The sequence below is a fragment of the Pteronotus mesoamericanus genome, unplaced genomic scaffold, assembly GCF_021234165.1.
Source record: "Pteronotus mesoamericanus isolate MK-2021 breed Mesoamerican mustached bat unplaced genomic scaffold, CSHL_Meso_final scaffold_54, whole genome shotgun sequence".
NCBI lineage: Eukaryota > Metazoa > Chordata > Mammalia > Chiroptera > Mormoopidae > Pteronotus > Pteronotus mesoamericanus.
The window spans coordinates 60493709-60515080 of NW_026555321.1; the positions used below are offsets into that span (position 1 = coordinate 60493709).

At 37.5% G+C, this 21372-nt stretch overlaps 1 protein-coding gene across 1 annotated transcript in view; it reads left to right on the forward strand.

Annotated features, from left to right (window-relative positions):
- Positions 1–21372, forward strand: part of MMP16 (matrix metallopeptidase 16) — a 269641-nt gene that overhangs the window by 187529 nt on the left and 60740 nt on the right. The window contains exons 5-6 of the mRNA XM_054595067.1: positions 14597–14758; positions 16922–17133. Coding sequence (XP_054451042.1) covers positions 14597–14758; positions 16922–17133 — 374 coding nt within the window. The remainder of the gene's footprint in view (positions 1–14596; positions 14759–16921; positions 17134–21372) is intronic.

Consider the following 21372-nt stretch of genomic DNA (forward strand, 5'->3'; position numbering starts at 1 on the left):
AAAACATTTTTATTATTTAAGAAAATTAAATATTCCTTTCTTTTTACTTTCATTCACAATTCTCATCCTCTATTTTGGCTTTACCATCCTAACAGCAAACTTAAAGAGAGTAGATAAGGAAGACAAGTAGGCGAATCATATCCTGTTGCAAGATCCAGAAACATGTTTCTAAATTTGCTATTTGAACACTGGCCAAGCACAAATCTTCTGATTTGTTTATATGTGCCACATAAATGTATATATTTAAATCCACTACTTGACTACAATGTTTTTGATTCCCCAACCCTCATTATTGTGGATTGTACAAATAATTATTGAAATTGTGATTCTACATTTTAATTTTTCCTTTACACATGAAGGGCAAGTTCATGCTCAAATAAAATTTGATATTTATTTTATCACACTTAGAACAGAAATATGAGCTCAAGTCATTGTTCTAAAATGAGAAATACAGAAAGTCAAAGATTTTTGTCTTTCTCATTGGCATCAAGATACAAATAGCTACAAATATACATATGAAATGGGAGCCTACTGTAAAAATACATGATTATGGTAAGGTGTTAAAGTTTGTATTTGTTTTTACATTTTGCACATTTTGTTCTGGTCTCACTATTGATTGTCTTCATGAAAAAATGGCAGGCTGGGGGGAGTAATGAATGGGGATTGCTTTAGAGAAAAACAAAATATGGAAAGTTCATTTAAAAAGTTAATATTTTTTAAAAACTTAACTTGTTGAACAAAACAGGTCTTACTGGAGAAATGCTTCAGTCAGGAAAACAGGGAAAATGTCAGCTCTGAATGAGTCACTAAGTCATTATGACTTCTTTACCATAGTTGCTGGTGTTTCATTTAAATACAAATATTTTATAGAAACAAATTTGTTTATCATTTGTTAATAAAATGGTGATTAAGGTGTTATGGTCAACTCTAATTTAATAATGGGATTGTTTTTTATATTTTTGTTTTTGTTATTCTTTTCTGAAAATGGAAAGTCATCCATACTGAAATGACCAGGCCTATAAACATCACTAAAATGAATTATCAAGTGGCAATGAACTAGAAAAAGCAAAATTCAGAAAACAGGTAGAATTGCATGCTCCTCCAACTTTTTAAAAAATATATTATTTATCTATTTTTAGAGAGAGAGAACTGACCTGGAATCAAACCGGCAACCTTTTGTTTTGCAGAAAAGTGACGCTCAACTAATTGAGCCAAACTGGGCTCCTCCCCCAACTTTTAAATTCTGTAATTCTTTACTCTGCTCCTACATCTCAGAAAACCAGCAGCTGTACTTCAGCTTGGCTCAGTCGCTTCCATTCACATGGACATGTCCAGGTGCAAAGAAACCAGAGTGTGGCTGTACTCTGAGGGCTACACACTCTCACTTTGGTCACTCAGCACACAACTGAGTATCTTCAGGTTGTCTTTCACATCCATCACTTGCTTTCCTGTTAGTTCCCCTACTCATCCTGTCTGATGGAATTTTACACCCCTTTGGTGAGAGACTCTTTCTAGACTTTAGGAGCTGGGAATTTTAACTTAACTGTTCTTCAGTTTTTGTTTTTCTTTCAGAAGTAGAAACAAGCCAGGAAAGGAATGCATCCAGGTGCCCAAAGAGCTGACCTCCATCCTGATTCCTAGACTTCTTCCTTGTCCATCCCAACACTCTTCTGGGGATATATGGTCATGATTGGTTTAATAAGTTGGGGGTTAGTGGGTCCTTCAATATAAAGTATAAAACATGTCTGGTGCCCAATATTTAAGCGGACAAAGCAGAAATTTTATGAACAAACTTATGGATTGTTTGGTCAAGTATTATTCTTATTCACAAGCCTGTGCTGGATTCCAGCTCTCTGAGGGTTTGGATAGACTGGTGGACAGGAAACATGCCTTTCTGTGCCGTGTGCATCAGAGGCCAGCCTGGAGCTGGCAACTGTGTAGACACCAGCAAGGGTCCTGCCTTCGCCCACTCTGCCTCTGGGCATCATGGAAAGACCAATGCCCTTCTTCAAAAAGCACCAGCCTATCCCACTGAGGAGCACCAGCCCTGGAGACTGGCAGGGCCTTGTCTGTGTCAGCACAGGGAGCCTTGCAGGCACATCTGCTTTAGGATCAACTCAGATCAATGAAGAAATGATTCAAGGATGTAGCCAGTTGCTAATTATTCATTACCAGTTAAGTTCAAAACTTGCAGCTGAAAGCCAGCTTTAGATGCTATGAGAAAATAACATGAAATATTTATATAAGGGCCTTAAATGGACAACCTCTAAGATCATAACCATTTAGTATACTTTGAAATTTAAAGTCAAAGTCTATGTTCCACTTTGATATCTTTAGAAATAATGATACTGAAACATGAAGCAATTTTTACATGGATTTGGTGGTTAAGTGCTTATAATCAACTCTAACTTAAAAACAGGAAATAGCACAATTCAGAAAATTATTTCAATTATTTCTCATTCCAGTGTATTCCTGTCAGTTTCACAGACACCTGTTTTCCATTCCCTTCATCACTGCCTTAGTTAGATCTTCATTACCTAATAGTGTTGGCTATGGAAGGTGTTTCTACTTTCTTCACCTTCAGCTTTGTCTGCACTCTGATCATACTTGCACACTGATGTCAGATCATCCCACAGCAGCATCGTATTGATAGTAAATCCTCGTGATACTTCGTTGCCTCCTATATAACAGTCAAACTCTTCAGTCTGACATTCAGAACTCTCCCAAATCTGATCTTAACACCATTCCCAACTGTGTCTATTACACACACTTGGATCAAGACTACATGTAAACCACTAGTCACTTGTGTGGGTGTAGACAGAACTTATCTTTAAATTCCTGTCCTGATACTACCTAGGTTTTTGACCTTGGATAATTCAGTGCATGAAGCCTTAGTTTCTTCTCATGTAAAATGGGGATTTAGTATCTAACTCAGAAGTTTGTAGTAGTAACAGGAGTATAGGGATTGTTGACTACCACTCATTAAGCACTAAGCTATGTTCTAGGTGCTGTGCAAAATATTTTGTATGCATGGTGTTATTTAACCCACCAACTACTTACTTTATAAATAGAGAAACTGAGTCACAGAGAGGTTAGTAATTCATTAAATTTCATATATATGGCAGTTGAGTTAGGATTTTAAACCTGGTTTGTATTAAAGAACTTAAGTCTAGTTAAACTAATGCTAAATTCACATGTTATACTCTGCTAATACATTTATTTTGGGGGAGAAGTTCCACAGTTTCTCTAAGTCTCAGAAGATCAAGCCCATGAGGTGCTTGTGAACCCCAAAGAGCTCAGAATCTCTGGTCTAAACTCTCAGTTCTTCAATTAAGAATGAAAGCTATGGGTAATTTATCTTTAGAAACCCTGGCCCTTCACATTGATACAAAAGAGACAAATCTACTACAGATGAGGGATAATTGTTTATCAATAGTTTAATAATTCTTTTAATAGTTCCTTGCACACAGTAGGTAATTAGAGTTTTTTAATGAATATGTGTCACATGGCTGCAGGTCTGAAAATGGTAACTCATGGTACCAGGCTTGCTATAGCAGGTGGGTTTAGCATTACAACAGGATAATATTGGAATCTCAGTTCACACATAGCAGAAGGTGTGATTTAAATCAATTTATTATATGATTGCTTTTGTGTAAGCAGTCACTAAAATGGATTTTTAAAATCCCAGATGCAGAGGAAGGGAGGTTGGCTTCCAGAATCCTCCTGACCATCCAATGGAGCCGCTGGGTGAAGCATAGCACAGACAAACTACCCATGAATAGGTGTTGTGGGACATAACAGGCAATGTTCACAGACCCCTCATCAGGCTCAGCAGGACAGGTGAAAACATCCTTGTTAATATCAACATGCAATGAACCACAGCCACTCTTGGCTTTTCTTAGAAAGACTTTTCTCAATTTAGTGAAAACATGACTAATTCACTAAAAAACAGACTTCATATCCAAGCTAAAGTAATCAAACATGTACTTTGTCCTTAATTATCTAAATATTTTCCTAGGGAATCCACTTTGCATGGCTAACATAGACCTGAGTTGTTTTCATTGTATTAATTTATTCTAGAGTGCTTATTGAATTAAAAACTATAAATGTTCCATAGTAGTATACCTTCAAAAAAAATCTTTACTCATCTTTGGAATACCTATCAGATGAGTATTTGATTCCCTTATATTTTAAATGTTGGAAAATATTAAAATGTAAGCAAGGAAGTGAGAAATTCAAAACTCAGGTTAGTGATGACCATGGAGGGACTGGACCAGCCAGAGGTATGAGGTGAGAGAAACCAGAAAAGGAGTCAGTGGAACTGGTGAAATCCTTGTGTTTAAGTAAGGGTATAGGATAATAAATGTTAGAATCATCTATAACACGTTATATGTATGAAATGTTGCATAGTCATTTTATTATTATTTTTTTATTTTTTTGACTAAATTTTACTCCTTTATTGTATTTTTTCCATTACCATTTAGTCCCCTAAATCACCCCCAACAATTGTCACACTGTTGTCTATGTCCATGAGTCCTTTTTCCTTTTTGTTCAATCCCTCCACATTTTTTAACATTCAGGGTATGTTGACCGCAGAGGGTGCAGCATATGAAAATGCAAGAAGGGGCAAAGTAACTGTGAATAAAATGTAAATGTAATTATGACAAGAAAAATATTTAAAATGCAGTATCATTCATTATATGCAGTTCAGTGTTCTAAAGTTGTATGGGAGCATACAAAGGCAGGACATTAGAGATACCTTTGAATGCAACATGCTCCAGATTCAGAATCTTGCATCAGGAGCATGCCTTGTTTCAGCATTAAGAACCAGGAAGCAGATCCCCCTTTGTTGCCTTTGCGCTGATAAGATCAAGGCATATGACAAAGGGGAATCTCCAATACTGTGAAGCAGTGCTGTTTCAGGAACAGTTATTATTTTCATCAGTAAAAAAGAGGTCTGGAACATTTTAATTGTCTAAAATCCATCATGTGATAGCAACTTTTGTTTCTAGTGGAATTCGAATCACAGGGTAGTACTGTATTTAACAACATACCCTTTTAAACTATTGTGAAGTTTAATTATTTAATTTAATTATATTATTTTTTATATTTAATTATATTATTGCCAGTCATGTGAAGAATGATAATTACTCAGAGCTCTTGGCCAGTAATTCTGATTAAAAGTGCTGTGGTGAACTCAGCGGGTCATAGGTTCATATCAAATAAGTTAATTTCCTGTAAAGCCTCACATTTTCCTTAAACAAGGAATGCCTCTACCCTTGGAAATGGGGCTTAGGGAACACTTGATCAATCAGAAGAGGACATATATATGAAATGAAATGACTTTAGCTGTTATTATTTTGTTTTACTTTTTGGTCTTTTGTAGTTTTCCAATTAGCCAAAAAATAAAAATTATATGTGATTAAAAGACTCTTTTCCTGAAAGATTTAGAGTGCTTTTACTAATTCCACAAGGTCTGAAAGGTTTGTGGGTGACTTGGGGTCATGTTTATCTGCCTAAGAGGAGATGATGGTTCCTGCTGTCTTATCTAGGAGCAGGAGTCAACATACTCCTTTTTTAGAGATGGAGACATGATATACAAGGAGGGAGGTTATTCAGGTTGTATTTTTTTCCTTTTAAAGAATTAAAACAAGATATAACCCCTGTAAAGTCATATTGGGACTCTCTGACCAAGAAGTGTATATGTTTAGCCAAAAGAGGGCAAGTGTGTCTAAGGGTATTTTCTGAGTTGTCCCTGTGCCCAGTTGACACTTTGGCTGCTCCTGGTCATCTGCAACTCCCTCAAGTCATCTGTGCTTATGTCCCCACCTTGGTTGTTGTTGGTCCTCGGACTGCTTGTTATTTTTTGGGTCATTGGATCTGTGCCTGTTGGAAAATGTCTTTGACTTTGAGCCCTCTTAGAATACCTTCTAGCCATACTTCCCTGAATGGTCTGGGAGTGGGATGCTCTGTCCTTGATGGTGTCTTGAAATATCAGATATGTATCTTAGCAAAGATGTCTGATTTAAAAATGCCAAAAGTGCTTATTTTAATGTTTGTGTTAGATTTTCTATGTTTTACAATGCTGGTGGCTTCTTTTCTTCTCACCTCCTTCTCACCTGTAAGTGTCCAGGAGACATAGTTCTGATTTTTGCTCCTAATTTTCCACATATACAAACACTCCTCACTCCCCACCCCTTAAAACACCCCCTCTTTCCTTCTGTTTGTATTTCTGTTTATGACTAGGTCACGCTCCCAATATGATCCTCAATAACTCTGTTTTATTGTTTACTTACTCAAAGCAGCATCTTTAAAAAAACACTTCCTGTTTTCCAGTAACTACAGTCCTGTGCCTTTTCATATTCCACTGTCTGACCCCTGATCATCCTGATCATTATAATTCTTTCTCTACAATAGTCGATAAAATCACACCGGTTCTTTATCCCCCAGGCATTTCCTCTTGACCATGTCCCCTTTGTTACCCACAACCACAGGTGTTTACAACATTTGCTGGGCACTATAGTTCCATCGTCTGAAACCATGTCTCTGATTTCATCTCCTTCTCTTCCATTGCAGTGCTTTGCATGATAGTCAGAAAAAAATCATGGGTGAGGGTGGGAGGAACAGGTTGGCAAAGGTACAAATATTCATTCAGCTACAAGATAAATGAGGCCTGAAGATCTGATGTATAACGTGTTGACTATAGTCAACAACACTGTTGTATAATTGAAATTTGGTAAGACTAGGAAGGAAATGTTCCCACCAAAAGCGAATATGTGAGGTGATGGATATGTTAATTAGTTCAGTGAAAGGAATCCTTTCAAAATTGATACATATATTAAATCAGCATTATGTGAATTTTTAATATTTTACCATTCTATTTGTCAATTGTACCTCAATAAAGCTGGGGAGAGAAAAAATCCTTAAACATATTTAGGTGGAGATTACACTATATCCTTTAATACCTAAATTCAGATGAGTACTTCACTCCCTGAAAACTGATCTGTTCATTCAACTCATTGAAAGATTAATCATCCACTCTGTGCCAGGCATTATCTCTGAACTAAGGACACTGTTAGAATAATAATGCAAAATTTCAGATTTTAAAGAATTCAAAATATATTGGGAACATTTGCTAAAAGATGGTGACAATTAGTGCTACTAAATGTTATGATGGGGGCAGGCCAAGGGTCTGTGAGGGTCTGAAGAGAACACAGGGTCACAGCACTCCATGGGGAGACTTCATAGAAACAGTGAAGTTGGTACAATCACGTCATTTACTCCATAGAAGAGAGGGCAATTCCAGAAGGAAGACAGCTCATCAGAGAACCTAAGGGCTAAACAAGCATATATTTCTGTTACTGGAAAGAAGATCACAGGGAAAGAAATGGAGGATGACATTGGAAAGGAAGGGTGGGGCCCTCTGTATGAAGGGTCATTGTTATCTGGATGAAGAATGTGGGATTATGCCGCAGGCAATGAAGAAATAACCTTAAATCAAGTTCTTTGAGTCCTTTAAGGATATTTTTAGGTGATAATGATCTATATGGAATGCTGGAATCATGGAGTCTAACTTGTCACCCCAGGAAGCACAGTGCATGCCAACCCTGGGAACTCTAACTCCCATATGACTTGCATGTTGTCATCTCTGCTTCCATTTCTTTCTCTTCCCTGTCTGCTGAAAGTGTTCATTCTAGACAAGTGCCAGGTCAGTCACCAGCAAAATCCCCTTAATGTTCAACTTAATTTGAGAATATTCACTTTTGGTTCTTTTTGTAACTAAAATTGATCTCTCTGTTGATGATAATGCTATCACATATTCCTTCAAAATGGTGGCTATTTTCTCTTTCATGTTTCTTCTACCACAGGTCTGGCATCATGGGACATGTCTTCTTTTTTATCTTGTTAATGCCACTTGAGGGTCATCTACCTACACTACCTGTTAGAGACTCCAAGCTTAGATTGTGATTTGTCAGACTATTCCATCCACTGTATTACTGCTGTAGTCATTTAGTCACCCTCATGGCATTCTCCCTATTCCTTGCTGATTTTATCTCCTGATTGGACCCCACTCCCTTTAATGCTACTCTTATTTAATTCTTGATGATCTCAACAGTCATGCAGATAATTTTTCCACTATTCTGGCCTATCAGTTACTGGATCTTCTTGTCAATGAGTTGGTATACTGTTCTAACTCAGAGACTCACTCCCATGGGGTATACCTTTGATGTTGCCTTAACAAATCTCAGTTTTGAATATCTACTCTGACTACCACTCAGTATCTTTCCAGCTCATTCCCATTTACGCTATGACCCCAAATATCCTTTGACCGCATTATAATGTAAGAGTTGATCTTAAATTAACTTTACAATCTTATCTTGTCACAGTCTTTTCTCATCATATGTTATTGCTTCCTTCCTTATGTGACATAAATGCCACAGAGTCAAATCATTCCCTTACATATACCCACAGCTTTTTTTTTGTTTGTTTTTTCTCTCTGCTTTTCAAATTTACCTTGATACCAAAACTGGTGAGGTCATCAGTGCCACATACATACAGCTGGATAAGGCTGGAGAAGAGCAACAGTCCATGCAGTGAAATCAACTCCTTTTCAATTCATTATCATGAAGGCTGCTGACAATTCTTTTATGTGTCCCTGGTGAATATGAAACCATAAAAGCTGGTGTTTGGGCTGTTTGTTACCTATCAGACCCACTAGACAGAGACAGGGATTGAATCTTTGTGTGCATTTTATTCAGATGGCCAGTGATCTGAGAAGATGGCAGGTTTCTACCTTAACGGACCATCTCCCCTTTCCTTTCAAGCCAGCCTTTTTTATAAGGGGGGCAAAAGTGTAGGTAAGGGATTTGGGACTCAGAAAAGAGGTTAATCAGATAAAAGATGCAGTTTGGTAATTTCCTAACATCCTTCCATCTGCCAACTGGTGATTTTCTTTTTCTGTGTCCTGTGCCATGTGTCCTGGATGGTTTTCTTAATCCCTGTCCTGGACGGTGGATTTTCTCTACCTGGAACACAATGGCTTGGATACCACCTTGATTGCTTGTGGTCTCTTCTGGAGCACAAAGGTCAATCACTTGTGGTCTCCCGGAGTCAGGGTGGGCCATACCTGCAGTTCCTGAAACAATAGCTTTTCACATGCATTAACTACTAGAATTATTAACTATTACCTTAAACTAAAATTTTCCCACTCTAGAGCTCCCCCATCAAATAAATTAAAAAATAGAAAGCACCTGTAACTGAATGTTCAAGAATGAGCTTCTGGGAATCAAGATGGCAGAGGAGTGAGTGGAAGTCACACTCACCTCCTCCCAGGACCAACCTGGAATTACAACTAAATTGTGGATAAATCACCTGGAACAAACAACTGAACAATAGCAAGAGAGGAGCCTTTTAACTTCGGAGACAGAAGAATCGGCTTTAGCACAGTCTAACCGGTAAGGATTGCTCTACAGACCTGAGAAGAGGGCCAGGGTGCCCACAAGCAGGAGCACCAGAAGGATATTGAAATGGCCAGTTGGATCCCCCTGAGAAGAGCAGGGTCTAAACCAAAAGGAGAGATCTCTAGCCCACAGCACCAGAGCCCAAAAAGTACACAGAAAACAGCCAGCTGTGAAAAGAGGCAGGGTTGCTCTCTGCCAGAGATAGGTGGCTGGAGACATAAAGAACTGTTTAAAGGGCCAATGCATAAATTTTTATTTGCAGCCACTTACCCTGGTCTCTGGCAAAGGCAGGGCAGAGTGGGCTAGAGATGCCTGAGGAGACACTGGGGAAGGAGGCTTTGGGAAGAGAACTGGGAGAGTAGCCAGCCAGAGCACAGTACTGACTCGTCCTCCATGCAGCAACAGCCATTTTGGTCAGGCAGAGACCACTCCCCTTGAATGGCAGCAGCATCAAAGGACCCAATAGCCCCACTCCCAGGTGGGATTCCACCCCTCCGTGTGTGTCTAGGCTGCCTGCTGAATGCAGAGTGGCATCCACAGACAGTAGATCCCTGGCTAAAGGGGGCACAAAGAGGTCTGGTGACACTTGAGGAGAGACTGGGAATGGAGGTTTTGGGGAGAGAAAGAAGAGAGTAGCCACCATGATCCCAATGCGTACTCCTCCCACATACAGCATCAGTGTGAGAGGACCCAATAATCCCGCCCCCAGGAGGAACTCCTCCCTGCCCTGAGCTGACTAAGATGGCCTGCTGAGTGCAGAGTGAATAGATTAACAGCTGAAGGAGACAGCCACAAACAGTAGATTACTGGAAGTCTTGAACAGAATGCCTAAGACCAGAAAAGGTCCACATCTGACATCATCAGAGGCAGATCCAGGAAGTAAAAACAGTGGTCTCCAACCATAGAAGTTCACACCAGAAAGTCAGGAAATCAAGACAGATCAACTTAAGAATCAGAAGCAAAAGAGAAGAGTCTCACAAATAATGGGAAGACAAAGAAATACGCCCCACTTGAAGGGAATGGAGGAATCCCCAGAAAAAGAACTAAATGAAATACGGGCAAGTAAACTCTCAGATATTGAGTTCTGAACAATGGTTCTAAGGAAGCAAAATGAGCTCAGTGAGCTCAGAGAGAATTACAAAAAAATACAGGGAAACTACAAGGAACTAGTGCAAACTATCTCAGCAAGAAAAGGACATAGAAACTATCAATAAGAGACAAGAGAAAATGAAGAATACAATTTCTGAATTGAAGAATACAGGAGAAGGAATCCAAGCATGCTAGATGATGCTGAGGACTGAATCAGCGAGCTGGATGACAAGGCAGAATAAAGCTCCCAGAAAGAGCAAGACAATGAACAAAGACTAAAAAAAAACTGAAGAGGCATTTAGGGAAATGCAGGACAACCAGAAACGTAATCATATCCAATAATAGGGAAACCAGGAGGAGAAGAGGATGAGGAAGGGATAGAGAACCTGTTTGAAAAAGTAATTGTTGGAAAACTTCTCTAATTGGAAGAGAGAAAAAGTGACACATGTCCAGGAAGCACAGAAGGTCCCATTCAAGAGGAACCCAAGGAGGCCCACTCCAAGACACATCATCATTAAAATGGCAAATATCAAAGACAAACAGAGAATCCTAAAGCAAGCAAGGGAGAAACAGGTAGTAACATTTAAGGGAACCCCAATAAGGCTTGCATCTGACTTCTCAACAGAAACACTGCAAGCCAGAAGGGACTGGCAAGGAGTATTCCAAGTAATGAAAAGCAAAGATCCTGCAACCAAGACTGCTGTACCCAGCAAGGCTCTCCATTAAAATGAAAGGCCAAATAAGGTGTTTCCCAGACAAAAGAAGGCTAAAAGAATACACCTCCACCAAACCACCACTGCAAAATATGCTAAAGGGACTGCTTTAAGATGCAGCAAAATTTCTATAAATACCCAGTTCCTTTCAGAGTTGCCAATACTTGATATTACCAATATTTTTAATACTCATTAATCTGTGACAATGATGTTATTTTAATTGTTCCCATACTATTTGTTGAAACTAAACCTGTTTTAGTATATTTCTTGCCTATTTCTATTCTTTTTTTCATAAAAGCTTTAAATGACTTTTTGGTATTCTTTATCCATTTATTGATTAAAGGTTTGTAGAACTGCCCCCGCAAAAAAGAAACAAAAACCTATTAACCATCTTATAGGTGTATTACAAATACTTTTCTTTTCTATTCCTTGTCTTTTACCCTTTTTATATGTATATTACTCTATAGTTAAATGTTTAATATAGTCATATTATCAATATTTACTTTATAGCTTCTGGGTTTGAATATTTTCAGGTCATGAAAAATATTAGTTCTATTTTCCTTTAAAACTCCTTAGATTCTACATATTGGTTTTTAACTAACCTAAATATTTCTTATATAATGTTTGAATTAGGGTTCTATATTTGTTTTATTTCAAGTAATAGTGGTTCATGCACCTTATTTGTTGAATAAGTCTTATTTTACCCATTGATTTGAAATATCAACTTAATCACATATTACATTGTTAGACAGGTAAATATGTTTGTCTCTAGAATGCTCATTATATTTCATTGATCTAATTGATTATTTCTGTGCAGGTGTCATGTTCAATTGCTGAGAATTTGGAATGGTTTTAAAAATTTTAAATATTTTATAATTAACTTTGACATTTAGAAAAGTAAATAAAATTGATCTGCATTTAAGAAAGAAAGAAAGAGAGAGAGATGGAACTCCTACCTTTTGTGACAACATGAATGGAACTGGAGAATATTAAGCTAAGTGAAATAAGCCAGTTGATGAAAGACAAATACCATATGCTCACCTCTAAGTGGACTCTATTCAACAAAATAAACTAATGAACAAAATAAACCACCAGCATGGAGACATGGAGAAAACTGAAAGTGACCAGAGGGGATGGAGGAAGAGGACAATGGTGGAAAGAAGTAGAAGGGACATTCAAGGAATATGTACGAATGGACATGGACATATCCATGGACATGAACAACAGAGTGGGAATTGACTTTCGGGGGGTGGGATGAGTGGAGGGGTGTAAAGGGGTAAAAACTGAGACAACTGTAATAGAATAAACATGATTTACAAATTTAAAAAAAATAAAACAAGGAAAAAGAAAAAAAAGAATGAGCTTCTGGTAATGCTGCCCACTTCTCTCCTCCACCAAGAACAAAAAAACAAAAAAATTTTCGTAAGGCTTTCTCCATCTCAGTGAATAGCACTTCAACTTTTCTAGTTTCAGGGGCCCAAACATGTGGTACTGTATTTTACCTTTTTCTTTCCTCACACTTTGCCTCTTGTCCATAAGAAGCTCAGTCATCCTCCTTTCTAAATATATCAAGAATTTCACTGCTTCTCTCTGCCTCTATCACTCCCACTTCCATCCAGGTCACCAGCATCTTGGCACTAACTTCACAGGTTAACTCACACTGCTTTCTTACTCCCTGCTCTGATTGTCAAGCATAATCACCACAGTCCTGGTAAAATGTAAGTTAGCGTGTGTCCCTACTCTGCTCAAAAACTTTCAGTGACCCCACCATGGTCAGACTAGAAGCTCCACACATCAGAATTGTCAAAAGTCCACGTATGTTCATAGCTACATGACCTCTCTGACCTCACCCTTTCTCTATTTCTCCTTATCATCTATCACTGTCTAACATCCTGTTTTAATTTTCTCTCTTGTTTCTTTGCAGTCTCCCCCATTCAGATTTTTTGTATGACTTGTTCTCTGCTATATCATCAGGGCCTAGACCAGTGTATAGTAGTCATGCAATAAAAGGTAATGGTGGGAATGGACTATGGAATGAGTGAAACTTTTACAGGGCTCCAATGTAGAATCTGTCATGAATCACAATACTTCTTATAGTTGTGTTGTGATTTACTATAGTAATTACAAGGATGATCTCTGGAATCAAACTTGGAGAAGTTTGAATTCCAGCTGTTCTTTACTTATATGTGATTTTGCAAATGGTACTTAATGTCTCTATGCCTTGTTTTCTCAGTTTTAAAATGGACATGATAATAGTGACTGACTCATAAGATTGTTGTGAGAATTAAATAAGAAAATACAAGTAAATTATTCAAAATGCCCAAAACAGAATTAGTAAACTCTTAACAAAGGTAGTTAATATTTTCTTAGTAAAATTAATACGTAGGATAGTATTCTTTGCCTCTCTTGATTTTCACTTTCAGATAATTTTATAAGAGGAAAAGATAGGCTCTTTAATATTGGAAATTATTTTTTATAAAGTTATATATTTATTTATTTACTTATTTATTTTTAGAGAGGGGAGAAGAGGGAGATAAACATCAATGTGTGGTTGCATTTCACACGCCTCCTGCTAAGAACCTGGCCTGCAACCCAGGCTTGTGCCCTACTCTTGGAATCAAATCAGTGACCCTTTGGTTCTTAGTCGGGCTCTTAGTCCACTGAGCCACACCAGACAGGGCTAAGATTGGAAATTTTAACTTCTGTTTCTTTTGAATACCTCTAACTTGTGTCATACTGGTATTTAATCAGTTATTCCTTGAGAGTCAAGTGGGCTCTGAGGTCTTTGAATGGCTCATCTTTGGTATGTTAATATCACCAGGGAGTCAACTCCAGGGTTTCATCCATTCCTCTATGCAGAATACTCCAGAGTGAAAAACGTTGATTATGTACCTGGCTTTGTGTAAAAACAGTAAAAATAAAAATAGCCTTCTGGAGGGAATTATAACAATGTATTATAAAAAATGGTTGTAAACAATTTACTTAAAAATCATACAAAATTCATGGAAATCATTTGCCTTTGTGGCAAGGCATCCATATAACACCTTACATTTATGTTGACAGGTTTTCCACTCTTCATTGAGAAACATGATCTTTAGATGTGTAACAGCTTCAACTCCTCAATGCTCATGTGCCTCAGTTGAATTTCTGGGGTAGACACACATGACTGGCCCTTCCTCATGGAATGGGCAACATGTGGTGGCTGTCAACAGGGGTTCGACTGAAGTCAAAATTTCCCCCTATTTTTCTTGGGTAGTGTTGGTAACACCCAATTGTCCACTTTGACTCTCAACTGAATTTTTTTTCAGTCAGTTTTGTCTTCTCATCACACAGGAAACGACTTGTTTCTCGTAGCAGTTCATGAGCTGGGCCACGCTCTGGGCTTGGAGCACTCCAATGACCCTACTGCTATCATGGCCCCTTTCTATCAGTACATGGAGACCGACAACTTCCAGCTGCCCAGTGACGATCTGCAGGGTATCCAGAAGATCTATGGTGAGCTGCGCTGCTTCTCTTTGGTTTACCTCACAGAGAAGTACAGAGTTCCTGCTGTGATTGCTTTTTTGAAATAGATGTTCTAAGTATATCTGAGATAGAAATACTAGGGAAAAAAAAGTCTGGCCTTGGCAAAAGTCTTCAGTCAATCAAGTTTTGTTGACAATAGTCCAAGATGCCTCAGAATGTTGGAAATTCTTAAACACAGAAAAAATTTTCGGAGTTTACTTGAACCCTGTACTTAAAGATCTGATCAACTTTAGTGCTTAAATTCAGGTAAAACATGTAATAGATGAATGTAACCAATTAAAACAGTGAGGAATATGACTTTTATATGATACTGAGACTTTGGTACAAACTCACAGGTTGTCTCTCAGGTTATGATAATTGATGTTAGATATTTCTTAGACAAATCACTTTTGGGGTTTAGAAAATACATTTGTGTGATAGATACAATAAAATTATTTCAAAGGCATGTAATTACTAAGAGTGAAAATTAACCAACATGGGAGTGAAAGTTAACAAATTGCTAAGGTAAGTAACATAATTCAAAGTAAATTTTTAGTACAATTAAATCTTTTTTTATTTTTTTGGTTCAGTCAGTGAATACAAACTAAGACAAAAGGAGAAAAATTATTGTACATGTTGGCTATAATCCTAACACCTCAATAGAACCATTGACCTTTACTTTACAAATAGTTGTTAAATACTTGAAATTTATCATTTACAGATAAAGAATATGCTTTCCTAAATTAATAACATGAAGCTTTCTGATGCTGTGTTCATTCACAATACATGCTACCAATAATATCCAATATCCAGAAGATGTTGTCTGCATTTTTACATAACATAGTTTAAGTTCAGTAATTTTTGTGCATTTGTTCTTCAATTTCACTATGTCAGTGGTAAACATTCTCCTATGGTTTAAATAGATTTGAAAAAACAGGTCCACTTTTATGTTGTTCTTGATTTTGGAGAGACTCAGAAAAGAGACCTGTCTGGGACTCAGGGCTGAGTAGTCATGTTGAGTGAGTATCCACTGTAACTGACAAGCATCCTTCTCATGACTTGAATTCAGTGGCCAGACTGAAGGTCTCCAAAGGGATAGTCTTTCCATCTCCTAATATTAAGTGCAAACACATCAGTGTTTCTTTCTCTTTTTATTCCTCACCCAAGGACATTTTTTGTCATTACTTTTAGAGAGAGAGGAAGGGAGAGAGAGAAACATCGATGCGAGAGAGAAGCATCAATTGGTTGCCTCCCATGTACACCCAGACCGGGGATCGTACACACCCAGACCAGGGATCGTACGCACCTGGACTGGTATGAAACCCACAGCCCAGGTATGTGTCCTGACTGGGCATTGAACCCACGACCTTTTGGTTATGGGACCACGCTCCAACCAACTGAGCCATACCGGACAGGGCCTGTGTTTCTCTTTAAAAACACAAATTACTTGAGAAATGATACTTTGCATCTGTTCTAAATTGCATGTGTAAACTGTTTCTTGATTTAGACCCCTCTCTTTAGAAATACTTTTTCACATTAATAGTTTTCTAGTGGTGTTATAATCAACAGGCATATTAGATTTGATATTCACATGAAAGTGTTCTAGCAATTCATGAAAACATTTCATTAGAAGAAAATGATGAAAGTCAGGAAAAAGTTATAAAATATAATTTGAGACATAGGGTTAAATATACTTTCTTTCATTAACGTTTATCTTTTAGAAATATTTGCATAGAATCATTGTCCCTCAAAATCTAGGATTAACTTTTGTGGCACTAACATGCGTGGTTCCAGTATTCATTTTTCTTTACTTATTATTTATACACCACCTACTTCCAAAAGAGATTTGAAAACATATTTTTCAATGAGGACTGAGGTAAAGCTGCTGTAAAAACTGTCATTAAAAATTAACAAAGAAAGCCTAGTTACTCAGATCTAGAATCAAGAATGAGAAGATTTTCTGATAGACTTGGCCGTGGTTTGTTGGATCAGACAGTTTTGTTTTTGTTTTGTTTTTTTTTTATAGAATTTACACAATCTTAAAGACCTCTTAGAGTGAGCCCTCCGCTGATGCTTGGTTGTGCTCTTGTAGCACATTTTCCAGACCTGCTCCAGCTTTAAGTGAGCCAAGTTCTGTCCTCATGTTTCCCAAAGGTCCACCTGACAAGACTCCTCCACCGACTAGACCTCTGCCCACGGTGCCCCCACACCGCTCCCTTCCCCCAGCTGACCCCCGGAGGAATGACAGGCCCAAGCCACCCCGGCCACCCACGGGCAGACCCTCCTACCCTGGGGCCAAACCCAACATCTGCGACGGCAACTTCAACACACTGGCCATTCTCCGCCGGGAGATGTTTGTGTTCAAGGTAGGAGCTGGATTTTTTTTTTTAATGTTAATGGCAGATCAAGGGTCTACAGTGTTGCTGTAGAAAACCAGTTCCCTTTCATTCTAAGACCAGCTTCCCAGATCTCTCACAGTCAGAATATTCAAAAAAGCATCTTACATAAACACATACAAACAGGTTGAAATATCTAGCAGAACATACTGTACCATTCTATTTACAAAATTTATTTGTGTCAGCAGGAGCTGAAATGCCTGGAAATGTAAGAGCTTGGAAATTCTACATGCTAGGAACAGGTAAACAAGCCTGATTTACATGAATAGGAGCTGACAGGGACAAAGTTGCTTGGGAGGGTAGCCTCTCATTTCATGACCATTGCAGCATTGTTTCTAGGAGGAATGCTGATCATCTTGTTTGGGGTCTACCAGTGGCCTTTGAGTTAAATTTCCTCTATGAGATCATCATTTAGATTTTACATACACATATTGCTGAGTTCTGGAGTCAGACATCTATATCTACCTAATTCCTATTATGTTTAAAAGGTCGCAAGCTTAAGCTGATTTTACATTTTGCAAAATGTGCTTTTTACTGCCATTGAGTTCTCAGACAATAACACTAATGAACGATGTATTAAAGTAAGTCACATGATATTTAAAAGTTAATATAGAATAATACTGAAAAGTAATTTTATCCCTCAATATTTGTAAATTGATCTTAAAGATTAATGAAAAAATATGTTTTATGTTGGCAGAGTATTAAAATGGCCACATTTGTACCAACAGCATCCATTTAGAAATAAAATAATGTGCTCTCTTTTTTGGTAGACACAAATCAATAAATAATGAATTATTGTCCTAATTACACAGAATTTTCTATTTACCAGAGGCTATACTTTAAAAATATAGATTTCATATATTTTTTATAGACAAAGTACTCTACTTCCTTTATTGGATAATAACATTTGGATTTGATAGAATATATACCAGAGTGTTGTGCTTTCTAGGGAAAAAAAATAGATGCTCTTGCTAGAAAACCCATGAATAGACTTTTAAATTCTGTAAATGCTCTGCAATACTTAATCAGATATCTTCTTTTTGGTGTAAGCAGAGTAATAAAGTAGGATGCAAGGAGTACAATTTAAAGCTTATGAGATATTTTTTATTTATTCTACAAGTCACTACATGACAAGTTGAAATTTGTTTCTAGTTATTTGGCTGAATTTTAACTTCCAGCTTTATCCCTTGATATCATACTGATATCACCAAACTGCCCACCTTATCTGAGAATATGATGTGAAATTCATTCTGGGTTTTCAATGAGACTTTTCATTGTAACTGTCTGTCCAATTAGATTCCCAGCCTCAGGGGAGACCCATATCTTCATATCTAATTGATCATTTTCACCAACTTTCTGCTTTGCACACTGTGGAAGCTTAGTGAGTTCTCTTGATTGACAATATGAGATGCTGTGGTCACTGGTTCTTGGGATCAGGAATGAGTGGAAAGTACCTAAATCATTGGTCAAATAGAATGCAGTAGCCACTATTTTCAACATCAAGACACGTGTATAAAAATTATTAGTTTTTTAATGCTTCTCTAAACTTTCTTGTTATCTTGGACAGCTCCATCAAAACTGTCTACAGGAAAGAGTTCCTAAACCCTTTAAATTTATTTTTTTTTCCACTGGTCCATTCTTTCTTTTTAAAAATAATTTCTGTGGAAACTATCTTCTGGTAGGTATTTCATTTCTTTAATCATTTCTTGCCCAGTTGGTTTGCATTATATAATTTCATAATTATTTGTACTCATCTCTCCTTTCACATAAGGAGTTAGAGCAGGGAGTTTCCTAGGCACCAAGGGTTTGTGGCTAGGATGTTGTCCCCTGTCTTTATAATGCCTGTGCTCTAAAAGCAAAGACAAACACTAACCTAAGTTTTTGTAAGATCAGGAGTAAAATATTCAGCATTAACTTAAGAAGAAACTACTGAAGTCTGATTGAACAGATCAGGAAAACTTGACTGAGAAAAGGATTATGCTGAATTTCAATAGAGCAATTTCCTAGGCACATTAAAGAAATTTGTATTTGATACACGAAGAAGTTAGTGCATCGAGAGAGAAGATAGACATGTTAATAATAGTACAAAGTGATAAATGATATAAATCAGAAATATGTAAGATTGGATCAAAGTGAAGAGAGAATAAATTGTGTGGCACCTGCTCTTAGTTCACAGGTGCCATGGACTCTGGATAACAAATATGTGCTGGGGTGTACACTGAGCACTTCACATTCATAATCTCTAAACCTTATGATAGAACTGCAAGATGGATAGTGGTCTCTATTTTACAAATTGGAAAACTCAGAATCAAAAGTTAAGTAGCTAATCCAGGTGACAAGGTTTATAAGTAGTCAGTAGTTGAACACAGGTCTACTTGATTCCAAAATCTGTGTTTTTGACACTAAAGTTTACGACCTGAAAGAGGGAAAGTTTTCAAAGAAAAGTGAACTCCAAACTCTATTTATAAATAGTAAATATTCAAACTTTGGCCAGGTGGCTCAGTTGGTTGGAGTGTTGCCCCATGTACTAAAAGGTATTGGGTTTGATCCCCCGCCAGGGTATGTTTGGGAGGATGGGAGAAAATGTTTCTCTCTGACATTGATGTCTCTCTCTCTCTCTCTCTCTCTCAAAAACCAATGAAAACATATCCCCTGGTGAAGATTTAAAAAAAATAAGTAGTAAAATTTCAGGAAATATGTATTGAGCTCCTACTGTACAGTGCTATCTTAGGCACTGGAAATGTAGCAGCAAACAGTCCAACAGGCTAGATCTGGCTACTGGGAGCTGACATTCTGGTTTTCAATGTGGTTGAGTGGCTGATCACATCACGCAGAGGGTCCCCAAGAAAGCCTGCCCATGACCAGGCCCCCAATTCTGTTTTTCTCTGTCAATGGCTTCTGGTCTATCTGCTCCCTGGGTACCTACATAGGCTAGTTGACTTTCATTCCCCTCTAATTAATGTCATTCCTCAAATCCTGCCCATCTCCTGTCCTTATCTGCTTTTTTACTTTGCCTTTAAAGACACGGCCTTAGTTTTCATCATTTGCTCCTTTTTTATGGTCCGCTCAATTATATACATTATATATCACCCACTATTTGATGTTATTCTTACTAATGTAGCTTGCTTTTCTACTTTTCTTCAGTATAAATTCATAACACAAATTAGAAACCTCGTTATCTCCTCAATGCTGATCACCCGACACTCATTTCACTTCAGTTTTACTGTCACTCTAATTTTAATTTCGCCCTGTTCAAAGCTTTCCTCTTCATGTCTTCTGCATGTCCCAACCTCCTCCCACTATTCTTCAATCCAGAATCTTTTTCTAGCAGTTTTCATATTTATTCTCCATATCCAATCAGCATATTTGTAATGCTTGCCTTCTCTAACAATGTGTCACTGAGATGTGTCTGTCGACTGGGGTGTAAACTTCTTCAGAGCAGGGTTGGTTCACTGGGCTCCACCAGGCTTGAGCTGATAAACTGGAACTCAGGGTAACGGTCATTTATATAAACTATAGTCAATCTCTTGTTTATACAGCAGTAACTGACCCATATGGCATTACTGAAAGTATTCCAATCTGCTGATGAGTTATTCCTTGGCCAAAGATTTCCATGATAATTATTTACTTAAATTTTATATGTATGACTTTTAGGTAAAAAAAAACTCAATATAAGTAAAACCTAATATCATCAGGCAATATTGTTTTTTTTATAAGAAAGGAACCTTTCTTTATAACAGGAGTTTCACCATAATTCTTTTTTGTAGAAAGCTGCCTCATAGGGGATTTGATTTACATTGAGTTTCCCCAGCACTCATTTAGATCAAGAGTAAAGTGAGTTATCCTGGATTTGTGTTTCTATATAAGAAGAGAAATAAAATATATATTATATCATAATTATATATGAATAATATCTTATCCTTACACATGAGAAAATCCAGCCTTCCCGTAGCTTCATAACTTCTGGGGAAAGAAGACCACCTAAAGCAAGGACATGAAAATCCAAACAACATGCCCAGGAACAGAGAAATAAAATAGTGATAACAAAAGATGCTTTGTCCTTACTTTAGAGGTAATTTTAAAAGTGGACCCTGAAGACTATAAGCTGTGTGTATCTATCACACGAAGATGCAGTCATTACCACACTGACAAGATAATTCAAGTGGATGTTGTCAGAATTCCTTGGAAACAAGTAAAAACATGGAATAG